Genomic DNA, 14,516 nt, shown 5'->3' on the forward strand with positions numbered 1-14,516 from the left:
TGTTGTCATATTAACAGACAAACCAAAGCAGCACCTGACTTACAAAATGTGATACTGGACCAGTGTGACTTTATAAACAGATAAAATGACCTAATGATTGTTTCTGTAATCAATTATTTAATTCGTTACAAACCTCTGATGGTTGATTTTATCTTAATGGAAACTTTGCTGTGGGGAATTAAAATACATGTCTACGGTTTCTAAATATTATTTACCAATAGATATTAAAAATAAATTCAGCAGCTGCACTTTTTAAAACAATTTTAATTAAATTCAAAAATATTAAATAAATTTAAACTCAACTAAATTACTCTGACACAAAAGACAAAGTCCTCTTTAAAGCATTCAACTATGCAACTACTGTGAAATAAAAAAAGAAAATAAATGACAAAACAAATCATTCAACTAATCTCAGAAGGGGGAAGGGTGGGAGTCAGCTGGGGGGGGGGGGGGGCACGTTCTTCAACACTACTGTCATTGAGATAAAGCACAACACAGCCGCGTGAGACAAAAGGTGAAAACTTCTCCTGTGCCATAACATTGTTTGCGCTGGTCCAGTTGTTATTAGATAACGTGAAACCTTTCTTTTTCTTATCTTAGCTCATGCATGCTTTGAAGTTTAAGAAATGCTCAACCTTCTTTGTTAATTTAATGGGTTCCAATAAAAATGCAAAAACACTGAGACCACCTAGAATATCACCTTTTCTGATTCTCATCTGGCCTCTAACTGTGGTTCAGTTCATTTTTGGACAGATGGTGGACGAATGCTGCACCGAAGCATCCTCCCAAAACGTTGACAGCAGTGTTGCAGTGGTTGCTGAAAGAAAAACAAGTCACAGTGAACTGAATTAAAGCTATTTCACAGTGTTTTATAAAAGATTCACTCTTCATACATCAACATTTTGTGTCTCTTTATAATCAACTATTCGAAAATGAAAGGGCATCTTTAGTGATCCCTGCTAAAAGTATTCACCAGAGATGGATAACAATCTGAGCGCATGGCCAAAAGCTTATGGTACAATTGGATTTAGGGCATGTCCCTTGAACTAGTGAGTAACTGCGGCTAATCCTAGCACAGAGTAATGTGCATGGTTTAAAGAGGTGGTACTAAGTCTCTTAATTCAATAATAAGCACACTTGGCTTTTATTTCCCTTTAAAAGCCAGGTGTGCTTTGCACCTTCTCTGCAGAGGAAATGGACCTCCTTGTGTGGAGATTGAGCAGACTGATGTGTACAATAATAATGTTTCATTGTAATCGTTTTATTTTTACATTTTTGCACGTTTGTGCGTTGCTGCATGTCCCTGTGTGTAGCATGCAGTGTGTATGTGCATTGTGCACCCACCAGTGTACCGTATATATGTCACAATCATAAAAACTTTAAAAGAACAGCTAAGTACTGCACCACTGACTTTAGTCCAGATTTCTCTTGGTCAGTTGCTCAGTCACATTCATCTGCCTCAAGACAGCAATGCACCAACAACGCACCTGACCAAAGCTCATTTTAACACCAACATGCCCACGGACACTCAGATGGGCTAAATTTGCTATTTAACCAGCATGGGTCACTGGACAGAAAAGTAACGACGATGACGGTTAGACTTTTCTCTGCTTTGCCTGGGTGTAAGTTGGAGCCCTTGGTGTCTATCTCTGGTTTTAAACTACAGATGAAACTTACATCACCCATTCTGCAGCCACCAAGATGACAGCATCCCCGACAGGTAAACTGACTGCAGTCAGAATGAAAAAAGTTGTTGCCATTCCTGACGCAGGGATTACCCCTGCTCCGATGCTGGAAAGGGTTGCTGTCAATCTGCAGAGCAAACATACAGACTCTTGTGTGGAAAACTGTATCATATATTGTTCAAATTGCTAACGCTTAAAGGAGTAGTGTGCAGGCTTTAGTGGCATCCAGTGATCAGGTAGCAGATTGCAACAAACTCAACAGCTTTCTGCTCGCACTCCGTCTCCAGGCACGAAAGAGAATCTACAGTGGCCGTGACAATTGATAAAAACAAAAAGGCACTCTTATGAGCCCGAGTTTTGTTTGTCCACTGTGGACGACTGTGGAAACATGGCGGTGCAACATGGCAGGCTCCGTAGAAGAGGACCTGCTCCCTACGTATGTAGGGTTCATTCTCAGGTAATGAAGATAATTCCGAGTTTTTGGGTGAATTTAAACTAATGAAAACATGATTATGAATATTATATTGCAGTTCTTTGAATAGATCCTGTGAAATCCTACACACTGAGCCTTTGAATGCAGACATAATTTCTATGAGCACTCCTTTGAGATTTTCTGGGATTACTTCAAGGATTTTCTTTAGAACCGACAATGTGACAACAAAATAGTACTTCGACTTACACCAAGATGATGACATGGTCCAACTCCACATCGTCATCATTGAGTTGGGTGATAAAAACTACCGCAGCCACTTGGTACAGGGCAGTTGCGCTCCTGCTGAGATACACCCCAATGGGCACCATGAACCGAGTCACTCTGCGATCAATCATGAGGTTGTCCTCACAGCATTGGAAAGTGAGAGGCATCGTGGAAGAACTTTGGAGGCAAACATTGAAAAGAAATCAAGACAGGAAACTGCTTACCATTTTGCAGGTTAGGTGATCAATTTAAAAATAAGCCCTGATGATGAACACGGGGCTAACATCAGACAGCAGACAACCGAGACTTCAAATTTCTTCTTACCTGGAAGAGGTGATTAATGCCCTCAGTAACGCAGGATAAACCCCACTAACGACAGCTAGGGGGTTATGTCTCACGAGCAGAAGGTAGACCATTGGTAGATTTATTGCTGTGTGAAATATGAGCCTGAAACACAAAATTGAACATACAGTGACCACTGATGTATGTATATATTTGATGGGTAGGACCAAGTTACCGGTCCCCTCTGAAATCAAAGCAAGTGTTGGAGCAGTGTTTCTAGCAGGTTGAGAATTTACTGTAGGCAGGGGGGTGGAGAGGCATGTGACAGATGTGCATGCAGATACTCATGCAGTTTAGTGGGTGAGAGGTTTCAGGTTTTCTTCTGTTGCTACAATTTACAGATGTAAACTAAAACACCTCACATGCAGGCTATCGGTAGATGCTAGCTAGATGGCTGCAGACAGAGAAGCCTCTAGTCCCCACTCAGTTACTGCAGTGCATGTAAATCATGTGATTAATGGCCAATGGTGTGACTTTGATGTCCGGGTGCACTCTGTATTCAGAAATGGGTGTACTCAATTTATGTACATCCATTTCCTTTCAGCTCAAAGTGAAAGTCTCTGCAGTGTTTTAGTGTCACTGACGGTCATTCAGGTTTCTCCCTTTCACCTCTGCTCGTTTCAAAACGTAAAGACAAGTGAAGTAGCGTGAGGGGAGATTGTCAATGTAATCTGTTGTTGCAGATTACATCTGTTGTTGCAGATTACATCATTCTCTCAGACAGAATCCCAAAAATTTAAAAATTGGTCAGAAAATATACTCGTGCAGCCGTTAATATACCTGGACAGCCCAACTAAGTAAAGTCTATGTGTGGGGAATACTGTGGGAGACGTCTGCAAGTGTTCCCTCCCTCTCACATTATGCAGATGGTTTGCCCCTATATGCCTAAACCAAAGTTATTAGTATATTTCTAGTTGCCTTGAGACATGAATCTGTAAGTGGTGAATGAGAGAGAAGGGACATACCCAATACCAATCACACCAATGAATTTTCCCAGTTTGTAGAATGTGTTCCAGTTGTCGACCTCGGCGACAAAGGATGCCGTCATGAACAGGATACCAAGTGGCAAGTACCTGGAAAGGAAACTACTAGATCAAAAGAGGGCAGGAATACTTTAATTACTTATCAAACATGAGACAGTTGTCTGATTATTATCACAGTACTACTCAAAAGAATCCAGTTAATATGACTCCGAATTGTTGGAAATTACAACCTGAAATCAAAAAATGATGTGAAAACCTAGAGGACTGACACATACTGCTATATGCAGTATATGCTATATATATATATATATATATATATATATTATTTAACATACACACAGTATTCAGTCTATTTCTCCACATATGTGTGTAAATTCAGGTATAAAGATAATGTTGTTCCACTTTACCAATCGATCCAGACAACCACACATGATGTAATCCCATACAAGATGAAGGCGAAATCAGCAATGATGGTAATTTCTTCCCCAAGCTTCCTGAGCACCATTCCAAAAACAAAGGAGGACGTCAGCAGGCCAAGGGTGCTGACTTCTTCGTAAGACATATCCATCATTTCCTCTTGAGTGGTCTTGTGAAGAGACATGAGGAGCCCAGTAAGAGCAGTGGTCTGACAGCAATGTCATGTACTCTCGGCTGACACTGAAAAGGTAAGCTTAAACAAATCGTACCATGTTCAGGGTAGAATTTGACCCGGACATTTTAGATTCCACCAGAACATACTTGTACTAAGAGAAAAAAAAAAAGGGCTCAAATAAATTCTGCATTTTTTTTCCTTCATGGAAAGCAAGGAAATGTGTGATGTATGTAGCATGCAAGAAAGACAAACTACCGTTCGGAAACAAGCCTCGATCAGATTCTGCGGCACCATGTTTCTATCAAGATTAAATGAAAGTCAAACATCATAATGATAAGTGAAAATAATTAGTCAACTTGTAAGTGTTTACAAAACTATAAATTCAGGCACTCTGCAGATATGATGTGATGCACCTGCCTTCTTACCTCCCTAAATTCATGAAGATAAGGGGGTAGGATATTTCCTTATAGTCTGTCCTACTTTTTCTAATATCAAACCCCGGCTTGAACACCAGCACCAGGACCAATCCTGCAAAACACATTCAAGATTGGACATAGGGAGCAAAAAAAGATGCCATACGTCAAAGTGTGTAGTACACCTGTCAGTCCACTGGATGCCATGTCAGTTTCACATTTGGCCTCGTCTACAGGTGTATAAAGTACATGCACGTATGACCAGGGTCAAAGAAGATGGTCATTTGACGAACTACAAGAGTGACAAAGTTCAAGTGGGAAAGCAGGTTATGGGAGGTTGAATGAATTAAATCTTGCAACCTTAATTTTGATACCCAGGCGCATCAAAACTTGGGACAGACGAGTGTATTGCACAATTTAGGCCCGATACTTGTTAGCATAAACACCACCGTACTGCTGTCGGTACATTTCGGTTTGAAGCCAAATGAAACAGGACAGCCCAATAACTTGGAAGTAATTTTCTGGATTTGAAACAAAAAGGTGGCAGTCTAAATAGAATGAGAAGAAAAAGACAAGTCAAAGGTAATTAAAATTTTTGTGTGATAATTAACTGGCAACTCAAATTTCATAATCGGAACAGCCCTTGCTGGTACATCTAACTTTTTTTCTGCTAAACATTAGTTATACCATGGTCATTGGTCAAACTACAAGAATAACAGTATAAGACAATACATATTGTGGCATTAAGTTCAACATAGTTGCAAGTTTGAAAGTTCTTGCCAAGGACCTGGATGTACACAATCAGAACCTGAGCAGTACCATCATTGAGTAAGTTTTCAAGCCCTGGGTTTTACAGTTGCTACTGTATGTCGCTTATTGTAGCTAAAAATGTATTTAATATTACTGCACCTTTCATGATAATCAATACAGAAAAAAAATGGGAAAATAACTCATTCTATGAAAATTACAGCAAAGACAATAAAAAAGGGATTTAAAACATAAAATGATGCTTCAGATTACGGTAGATCTGTTCAAGACTTCTGTGACTGTATTCAGAAATGTGAGCGAAAGAAAAAAGAAAGTGAAACTCTGTCAACTGATGCTCTATTTCTCTTACCTGTCGTCACAGACAAAATAGTTGTCAAGACAAAGTACACGGTCGCATTAGTAGCTAATTTTCTGGAGACGTCAGCACGCAGAGAAACAACTCCTATAAAAAACAAAAAACAGAAAACATTCAATAATACTGTCTGTGTGCTGAACATTAGCAGATCAACAGAGTCAAATATGAGTACTTACAGTGTTACAGCATACATGACTATCATTTCAGAGTAGGCAGGCAAAGGGGGACAATTTCAAACATATCACTGATGAACTGCAAGAACTCTGGTATTACACATTTAGGTAGGCTTTTATAAAAAATACCTATCAAATCCACACTTAGAACGTGATTGGCTAAGAATCATTTTTGGTTGTTGCATGACACGTTTATTATTTACAGCGTCTTCCTTAGTGTTTGGTACTAACGTTATGGAGGACATTGTTGTGCAAAAAGTGTGAAAAATGACATTACTGTTTATCAATAGTGATATTGATGAACATTTTGATGAATGGGCTGGTTGTTTGATGCAGATAAATGTGAAAATCATGTTGTGATGCCATTTATACAGTCAGTACACTCGAACCACAAAAAAACCCCAAACAACAACATATTTCCCCCTCAGGCCCGGCGGCATCCACTGTCATTTGTTGTTCACAGTGCGTGTCCTTAGCCCGGTGCTCGGACCAGGGCGGTCCTCAGACCCAGGCCATGAGATTCACACTGCCCCTTTACCAGCCCTAGGTTTTATTGTTCTCGGGTTAAACGTCTGACACGAATGTTTTCATTGTGGAATAGTGCGTCACGCGGCAAGCAGCAACTTTACTGTAGCCCGATGGTATCCAAGAAACAAAAACTCAGGTCATACCAGAGGAAAACCACTGGAACGAAAAGCATGGAAACTACCAAGAACTGGCAAAGAAATGAAGATAAGACAAAGGTACAAATACACATGAGGTCAAGGAGACCTATTGGACACAGGTGGACATAATCAGGGCGGGGCAGACAAACAGACACAGGTGGGAAGACCAGAGCACAGGAAGTTAAGACAAAAACAAGGCAAGTTGAGCTACCAAAATAAAACAGGAAATGAACGAGAAAAACTGAGGACAGAGGGACAGAGGATGAGGAAAACACATTGACAAGACTAAACCACGAAAACACAGTATAATGGACACGAAGAAAATAAAAAGACCAAACTAAACACCAAGGATGAACTATGACACCCTGGTCCACATTGGCACCTTTTAACTCCATGTTTAGTCCACTTTGGGTGGATAACTACGGCCCACTCGGGGCTCACCCTGCTCTGGAGTGCGCTCTTCACACTACGCAGCTCACTAACAGTTCCCTTAGACGAAGGAGCTAAGAAAGTTTTCACGCTGGCACAATCCTCGCACGTTCCAAAGTGGGCTAACCATGACTTGAGCCACATACTTACTGGCCCCGGTCCAGAATTGGGTTAGCGCGAGTGTATGAGGTTCGCCCCTTAAAATCAACAAGACACGAGGCTATAAAGGTGAAACAGTGTGAAACGGGGCTTCAGTAAAGTTGCTGTAGTCTAGTGATGCTGAAGCAGAAACACGAGTTGCAGACATTTAGCCATGGGCCAGGAGAAGTAAGAATCACATAGCCCTGCGCAAATTTTAACCCTGGGTTAACAATGCGTGTGTAAAAGGGGCCAAATCGAGCCGGGGGTGCTCTTTGCCTGGACATAGTGAGCGGGTTGCCCCATTCAGGGTAAACACAGCGTCAAGAGCACAACATATACAATGGTTGTATTTTCAAGAAAAGTGTTCAAGTTACTCTCAGTGACTGACAGACTTTACAGTAAACAGTCTTCACTGGAGCTATTTTCAAAACAGTCTCTGTCATAAGACAAACGATATTATGAAAAACAAACAATCAAATTGTCGTAGCTAACATACTGTAAATAATATAGATATGTTAATGTTAAGAGTTTACATAGAAAGAAATACTTTATGGCCCACCTTTTATCATGCCTGTCACAAGGAGAGGACACGTGAGGAGCTGAAGTACCATTATCAGAATTTTTCCTGGGATCTGTAAAAGGTTTTTATCCCTATCTGGGTTAAAGTTTTTGACAATCAGGCCATAAGCAATCCCTGTGTAAAAATAAAACAGACAAATTAGAAAATCAACCATTAAGCACACTGAAAATGAGAGTAAGGATGCAACAAAAGTAAAAAGGCTTTACGCCTTTTTTTTTCCTTTTTTTTTTTACAGGAAAGGATTTTACATTTTCATCCAATAACAACTCACATGGTGTAAATTCACAGAGCACATTGGGAATTGTTACTTCCTCATCATAGCCTACTTTGATGAGACACAATAAGACATGTCCCTTACGTCAAACAAGAAGTTACACAACGACAAATCATAATTCATATCTTTGTTATCATTTCATCTACCCTCGGGCACGTTTTAAGATATTAACATATTCAGCTCGGATTCAACTGACTAAACTCAGTTAGACCGAAGAATTACACATTAAATGAGCTGTCAACGTGTCTGGTATGTCTGTGGATACTCAGGGTCAGAGACGCTATGACCCAAACTGGTCAGTAGGTGGAGCTGTTAACCTGAAGAAGAGCTCGGCTCATTGAACTCGTAGTTAGCCTGTTAAAGGGAGCTGGAAGTCTGAAGCCTTTTCACAACTCGACCTGTGACCTCTGCAGCGGCAGCAAAACACCTGAGCACCGAACCTGCCCACCGGGTGGCGACACCACTGGGGACGGCAGCTGCTGTCCGCAGGGTGAGGCCGACTCGGGCGCCATTCTTAAATCACCCGGCAACAAGAGCGTGCGGGCGTTGCCTCGGCAACAAAGAGCACAGCTTTACAAAACGACCATTGTTGTTCAGCGAATTATTTCAGAATACATGAACGAGGCGAACGGCGGGGCACAATATTTAATATTACTTAATGTAGGATGTTTCGTAAATTGTTAAAATGTTCGTCGAATTGGAAGTTGGTCAGAAAATAACTCCAGACACGTGCTCATAAAGGTTTGTAGGCTACTGATGAATGTCGTCGCTGATCCACGATGTTGTTCTCACAAAAGGTTATCACAGCTTTAGTTATAGAGCGGGTTAAGTTTCATTAACATCACATCAGCAGCCTAACTTCTTATGACTTACCCAAGACAACAGCCACCAGACGTAAAATCAGTAATAAGTGACTGACAAAGAAGTCGCGCAATTCTTCCGCCACTTCCACCATTTCGATGCCGTTTCCACAAGATATCACCCGGGAAGAGCTCAGGACGTAGTAATTAATCGATCTAGTTTCCCTTTAGGCTTGAGGGGAAATATAAATATGCACTGGCTTGTGTCGGTCTTCAAATGTTTTGGTTCAAAAGGCTCAAAAAGACCATGTGACACAACAAGTTTTCTTTTGTATTTATTTTTGTATCCATTTAAATGAAAATTTGGCGTCTACAAAAAAAAAAAGTCTTCAGTTGGAACAGTAACTTATAAACTATAATATTCTTTAAATGCAAATCAGTAGCAGTAACAGAAAATAAATAAATGAAGATAACAACAACAATAACAAACAACAGCAAAATAAATACAATTAAAAAAAAAAAAAGATAGATCGGAGATGTAATCAGGAAGTAATTTCTGTATGTGATTGCGGACTGTCAAGGCTCGTTTAGTTTTTAAAAACATTTTGAATTAACGTTACAAGCTTTCTTAAAATTGATGAACTCATTCATTAAGGCTGAGAAGTGTCTTCTGACGTGAATGAATCTGCATCTGGAGAGGAATTGTTTTTGCCATAATCATAAAACAGCATTTCTTATGTTTTTGTAATTTAACTCCACATTGAGAAGTTTTAAGCTCCGCCCACAAAACCCTGAGCTGAAGACAGGTGAGAAAACAGTTTAATGGTCGACCTCCACAATTCAGTGTGACAAAGTTGTCAAACTTTGCACATACTTTCAGCAACTCATCTCACACATATATCATGTATTTAGAAGCAAATCTCAGAATTTGCTTTACACGGCCTTTAAAGACCAATTTAGCTGATTGAGTCCTTTTCCATCTGTCCAGTATTGAAAAGATTCCCAAAAGGATCCGGTATGATGACAAGCAAAGAGCAAATGTTCTCAAGTTTTAATATATTTGTTGTCAATGTTAAATATGTTCTTCTCTCATTACAACGACAGATGCCGTTCATCATTTAAAAAGTGGGTTTCCTTAGCTTTTGGTGAGATGGGCAAGTGAGGTATCCGCTTCTGATCCTGGTTGTAATCTCTTCAGGATAATCGTTTGAAGGATTTCTCCTTTTCAATGGCCTGCAAACAAGTTAGTACTGTTAACGGCACAACACCCTGCTTTAATTAGTATTACCTAAATCAAGTGGACCTCTACCGTCCACCACAAACGTTGCCGTGTCAAGTGACGTCGGAACCGACTTGTCGGAGCACTTTTATTTTGAAAGTTTTGACAGCTTGGGCCGGAAATGCCCTTTCTGACTTCTCGTGGCGGCAACCGGAGCCACGCAAACAAACCCGTAACCCTGCTCAATGGCACCGGCGGCAACTGAGAGCGATCAAAAATACTGCCAGTTCCGGGATCAGTCGGTGTTTACTGTCCTGACTGAAGAAGCACAGATCCTCCCGGAAAGTCCTCTCACCTTATCCGGAGCGGAGGATGTCTGTCGTTACGGTTCAGCTCGGTCAGTGCGGTAACCAGGTGGGTCAGCAGCTGTTCGACGTCATTTGCAGCGACGCTCAGGACGCACAGAGGAAAACATACGGCGCAGCCAGCTGTGAGCGTTTCTTCCGACAAACCACAAATGGAGGTAAGACGCCCCCCTTTCCCGATCTAAAAAATCACGTTGATTCCTGTCTTGCGTGTGCGTGCTGACCCGCCGTGTGTTTTCCAGACCCGGTGGCCAGGGCGGTGCTGATCGACATGGAGCCCAAAGTGATCAACCACTGTATGAGCCACGCTGCAAAGTCTGGCAGGTGGAGGTATGGAGAGACCTCACACTTCAGCCAAAAGCAGGGCTCTGGAAACAACTGGGCGAATGGGTAAGAAGAGAATAAAACAGGAACCCGGTGCTGGTCCACAATCCTCCCACGGACTGCTACAACTATCAGAAGTTGACTTTCAAAATAATTGACAATAAGAAGCTCATCAGCGGGGATTGGTTTGTCAAACTGGCATTTCTAATGTTAAGAATGAACCTCCACCCCTTCAATTGAATGAGTGCATTGTTTTTACAGATAACACAGTGAAACAGTGGTCTTGTGTTTACACGGAGGTGGAGGTTGGAGGTAACAGCTGACAGTTGTGCTTCTTCTCAAACTAGGTACTCTGTCCACGGTCCTCGTCACAGAGACACGATGGAGGAGCTGGTGAGGCGGGAGGTGGAAAACTGTGACAGACTGGCCGGGCTCGTGGCCTTGATGAGTGTGGCGGGGGGAACGGGGTCGGGGGTCGGCACCTACGTCACTCAGTGCCTGCGAGACGTCTACCCATCGTCCTTCATCCTCAACCACCTCACCTGGCCGTACGGGACAGGGGAGGTAATGGAGACTCGGTGACTGACTGATAGTGTGGAAGAGTGATGTGCTATACGTGGCCATCTCGACTTTTTTTTTTTTTTTTTTTCTTCTTCTCCTCCCCTTGATATGTATTTCAGGTGATCGTCCAGAACTATAACTCGGTGCTGACGCTGGCTCATCTCTACCGGCTCTCGGACGCCGTCCTGGTGCACGAGAACGACACGGTGCACAGGATCTGCAGCCGGCTGCTCAACATAAAGCACATCTCCGTCAGCGACATCAACGGGGTGATCGCCCACCAGCTGGGCAGCGTCCTGCAGCCAGCGCTCACCGCTGACTCCCACGGAGTCTACAGCAGAAATCCTCTGGGTGAGACACACACACGCACACACAGGTCTGGATTTCCACAAATACCATTGGATTAGGAGAGATGTGGTCCACACAGGTAAATTCTTTTCTTTACAGGTTTATAACTTTGTTTTCTACCTTTCACCACCTGCAAGGACATGATATGATCGAGCTGCGGTGGAAGCCGGGTTGTTTAACTCAGTCTAACAGATAAAACGGTAAAAATGCCCCAATAAGTACATAACCAAAAATATTTGGGGGGCAACTTACAAATTAAGAACAATTACAAAATATATATATATATAAAAGGGAAACTGTAAATATAATTAATCATTTAAATCTTGGGAGCAATTTTTGCCCCTCATTTACAGCTTTTAGGGACATTCTGAGATTTCTTGGCGCATTTTTGCCCCTTTTGCAGTTTATTTGGCCACACTTCTTTTTAGTATAAGCCGACATTAAAACCATTTTATGTTCATGAACACTGCTGTTCATTAGAGGTTTGATGCAAATTCTATTGCAGTTTTTGAGATGAGTAGAAACGGAAGAAAATGTTGCAAAAATGTTTTCAATTTGGTCAGCGATAACGGCAATTTTAAAGTATACGGAAACGTGCGAGCTTGGGAAAATTGAAGGGGTCCGAAGGAAAAAAGGGTTTCTCGCCAAAAGCTGCATGTCGTGTGTCGTTACCTGACGCATAAAAGCGTTTCCACGTGTGACCACATACACGTTATCACATATAAATAACGTACACTGAATTTTGTTAACGATACTGTTGATTCTGAGCTGAGTTTGACTGTCCTGAAGTCTGACCATTTAACACCTCTACTGAATCATTAAGGAGGAAGAGACCAAGTCATATGACTCGTCTCACCTTTATACATCCTCACACACACTTGTCACCAGCCTGTCGTAACCCTCGTCATCGTTTTCTTTACGGCCTGCAGGTGAGCTGGTGAGCGCTCTCGCCTGCCATCCGGAGTACAAGCTGCTCAGTGTGTGCACCATCCCTCAGATGTCCAGTTCCTCCATAGCCTACAGCTCGTTCAGCTGGCCAGGGCCGCTCAGACACCTCCGACAGATGCTCGTCTCCAACGCCAAGATGGAAGAAGGCAAATGCAGTTTCAGTTCAGTCCGTTGTGTCAAAATGATAACATGAATATCAAGTCGTTTTTTTTTTTTTAGGGCTTGAACGATAGCGTGGACTCCTCCTCAACTGTCATCAGTTATGAGTGAAAGTATGGATGATCTTTCGTTGTTCGTCTCGCCTCAGGTATAGACTGGCAGGTGCGTCCTCCTTCAGGCTCTGGGCGGACCAGGAGTCTCGCAGGAGGCAGCTTCAACACCTCTCTGGCCAACCTGCTCATACTGAGAGGGAAAGACGTCTACAGCGCAGAAACAGGTCAGACAAGTGTGAAATCATGATTCTCTCTAGTTTTGATCTTGCAACTCTTCAGATTGTGCAGAGCGAGTGACGTGAACCACGTTGCTATCTGCAGGTGGCTTTGAGGACCCGGCTCTCTACACCTCCTGGCTTTCACCAGAAGACGCCTTCAGCTTGTGGAAATCTCCGGTCCCCTTTAATAAGTATGAAAAATCTGCGACGCTGGTCAGCAACAGTCAGGCTCTGCTCAGACCTCTGGATGACATGGTGGGAAAAGCCTGGAATATGTTTGCTTCCAAGTAAGTCAGTCCCCGTTGTGGGAAAAATACTTGCATATCACTAATTCTCAAAAATAGGGAGTCTTGGAGGGAATATTTCAATTGAGCCAGTGAACATATATCGATGCACTGAGGTTGAAATGTCCACGAAAAGTTCTCCTGGAGCCCAATCTTTGGTTGTTTTATTTCTAGACTAAAGGCTTATAGTCACTTGTCTTCTGTTGCAGGGCCTACATCCATCAGTACATTAAATTTGGCATCTCAGAGGAGGACTTTCTCGACAGCTTTACATCTCTCGAGCAGGTAATCTCCAGCTACAGTCAACTGTGCTAGCAGTTGGGAAAACGACCAGACACCACCATGGACTCTATGTAGAACAGAGAATTCCACTATTTGGGATATTGCTGATACTTTTGTTAAAAATGTAAATAAAACAAATGGTTTGCTTTAACAGAAAGCTTTGAATTCCTCGACTTTGTCCGACATCTGCAGTCAAAAGAACCGAGGCTTTTTCTTTACATCAGAAATATCATTGCGACGCACATCGAGTGCCTGTTCAAGGGGAAAATGTCAGTGCCGAGATGGGATTGTTTCAGGGCTTCAACCGAACTTATCTGAACGTTATTCTTTTCTCTTTCAATTCATAGAAATGATAGTACATAGTTAACAAATGCTACATTAATACAAATGTTACCACGAAAGTATAAGATACTCACTAAGTATAAAAAGTACTCCACGTCAACTGACCCATTTCAGGGAGTTCAATTATAGAGCCTCTAATGTCCTTGGTTGATTTCACAATATCATTTCTACTAGTGCATGATGACCTCATGTAACGGGTAAGACCGAACACCGGCTGAAGATCATGCTGTGTGGGACCGAACGCTCCAGCACGCCTGCTGACGTTTAAAGTCTGTTAAAAGCAATTAAGTGTGTTCAGTGATTTTTCAAAAAAAGCAGCACTGCACAAAGAAAAGCGACAAGAGAATCAGTGAACATACTTTTCATGACTTCATTTTATTTATTTTACACAATAGAAGTGGGGTGACAGAAGCAGAGCGTCACTAAAGGCAAGCCTTTTGTATCCACAAACTGACCAACTACAGTGCAGCCTTGGTTCACTCCACACGAGCCGGGAAGCTTAAACAAAGAAGCCGA

General features: G+C 42.1%; 1 protein-coding gene and 1 long non-coding RNA gene across 3 annotated transcripts; one reads left to right on the forward strand and one right to left on the reverse strand.

Moving 5' to 3' along the window:
- Window positions 1-4,139: 4,139 nt before the first annotated feature.
- Window positions 4,140-4,811, reverse strand: LOC138616666 (uncharacterized). Its single transcript, XR_011310606.1, has 4 exons — window positions 4,725-4,811; window positions 4,555-4,597; window positions 4,394-4,450; window positions 4,140-4,293 (listed from the first exon to the last, which is right to left on the reverse strand). It is a non-coding gene; the product is annotated as an uncharacterized lncRNA (long non-coding RNA).
- A 5,494-nt stretch (window positions 4,812-10,305) lies between these two features.
- tubd1 (tubulin, delta 1) lies at window positions 10,306-13,804 on the forward strand. Of its 2 annotated transcripts, none has more exons than XM_069705582.1 (8): window positions 10,306-10,639; window positions 10,724-10,871; window positions 11,153-11,369; window positions 11,486-11,717; window positions 12,644-12,808; window positions 12,970-13,098; window positions 13,196-13,379; window positions 13,566-13,804. In XM_069705582.1, exons 1-8 carry the CDS (start codon window positions 10,489-10,491, stop codon window positions 13,663-13,665), a joined length of 1,326 nt encoding a protein of 441 aa, XP_069561683.1. In that variant the 5' UTR covers window positions 10,306-10,488; the 3' UTR covers window positions 13,666-13,804. The 2 variants fall into 2 exon arrangements, with proteins under 2 accessions (XP_069561683.1, XP_069561600.1); XM_069705499.1 differs by having other exon boundaries at window positions 13,586-13,804.
- Window positions 13,805-14,516: the final 712 nt, after the last annotated feature.

This window comes from Brachyistius frenatus, unplaced genomic scaffold (assembly GCF_029030835.1).
Source record: "Brachyistius frenatus isolate BFR_SWC_R1_liver_20210118 unplaced genomic scaffold, ASM2903083v1 Contig_1, whole genome shotgun sequence".
NCBI lineage: Eukaryota > Metazoa > Chordata > Actinopteri > Embiotocidae > Brachyistius > Brachyistius frenatus.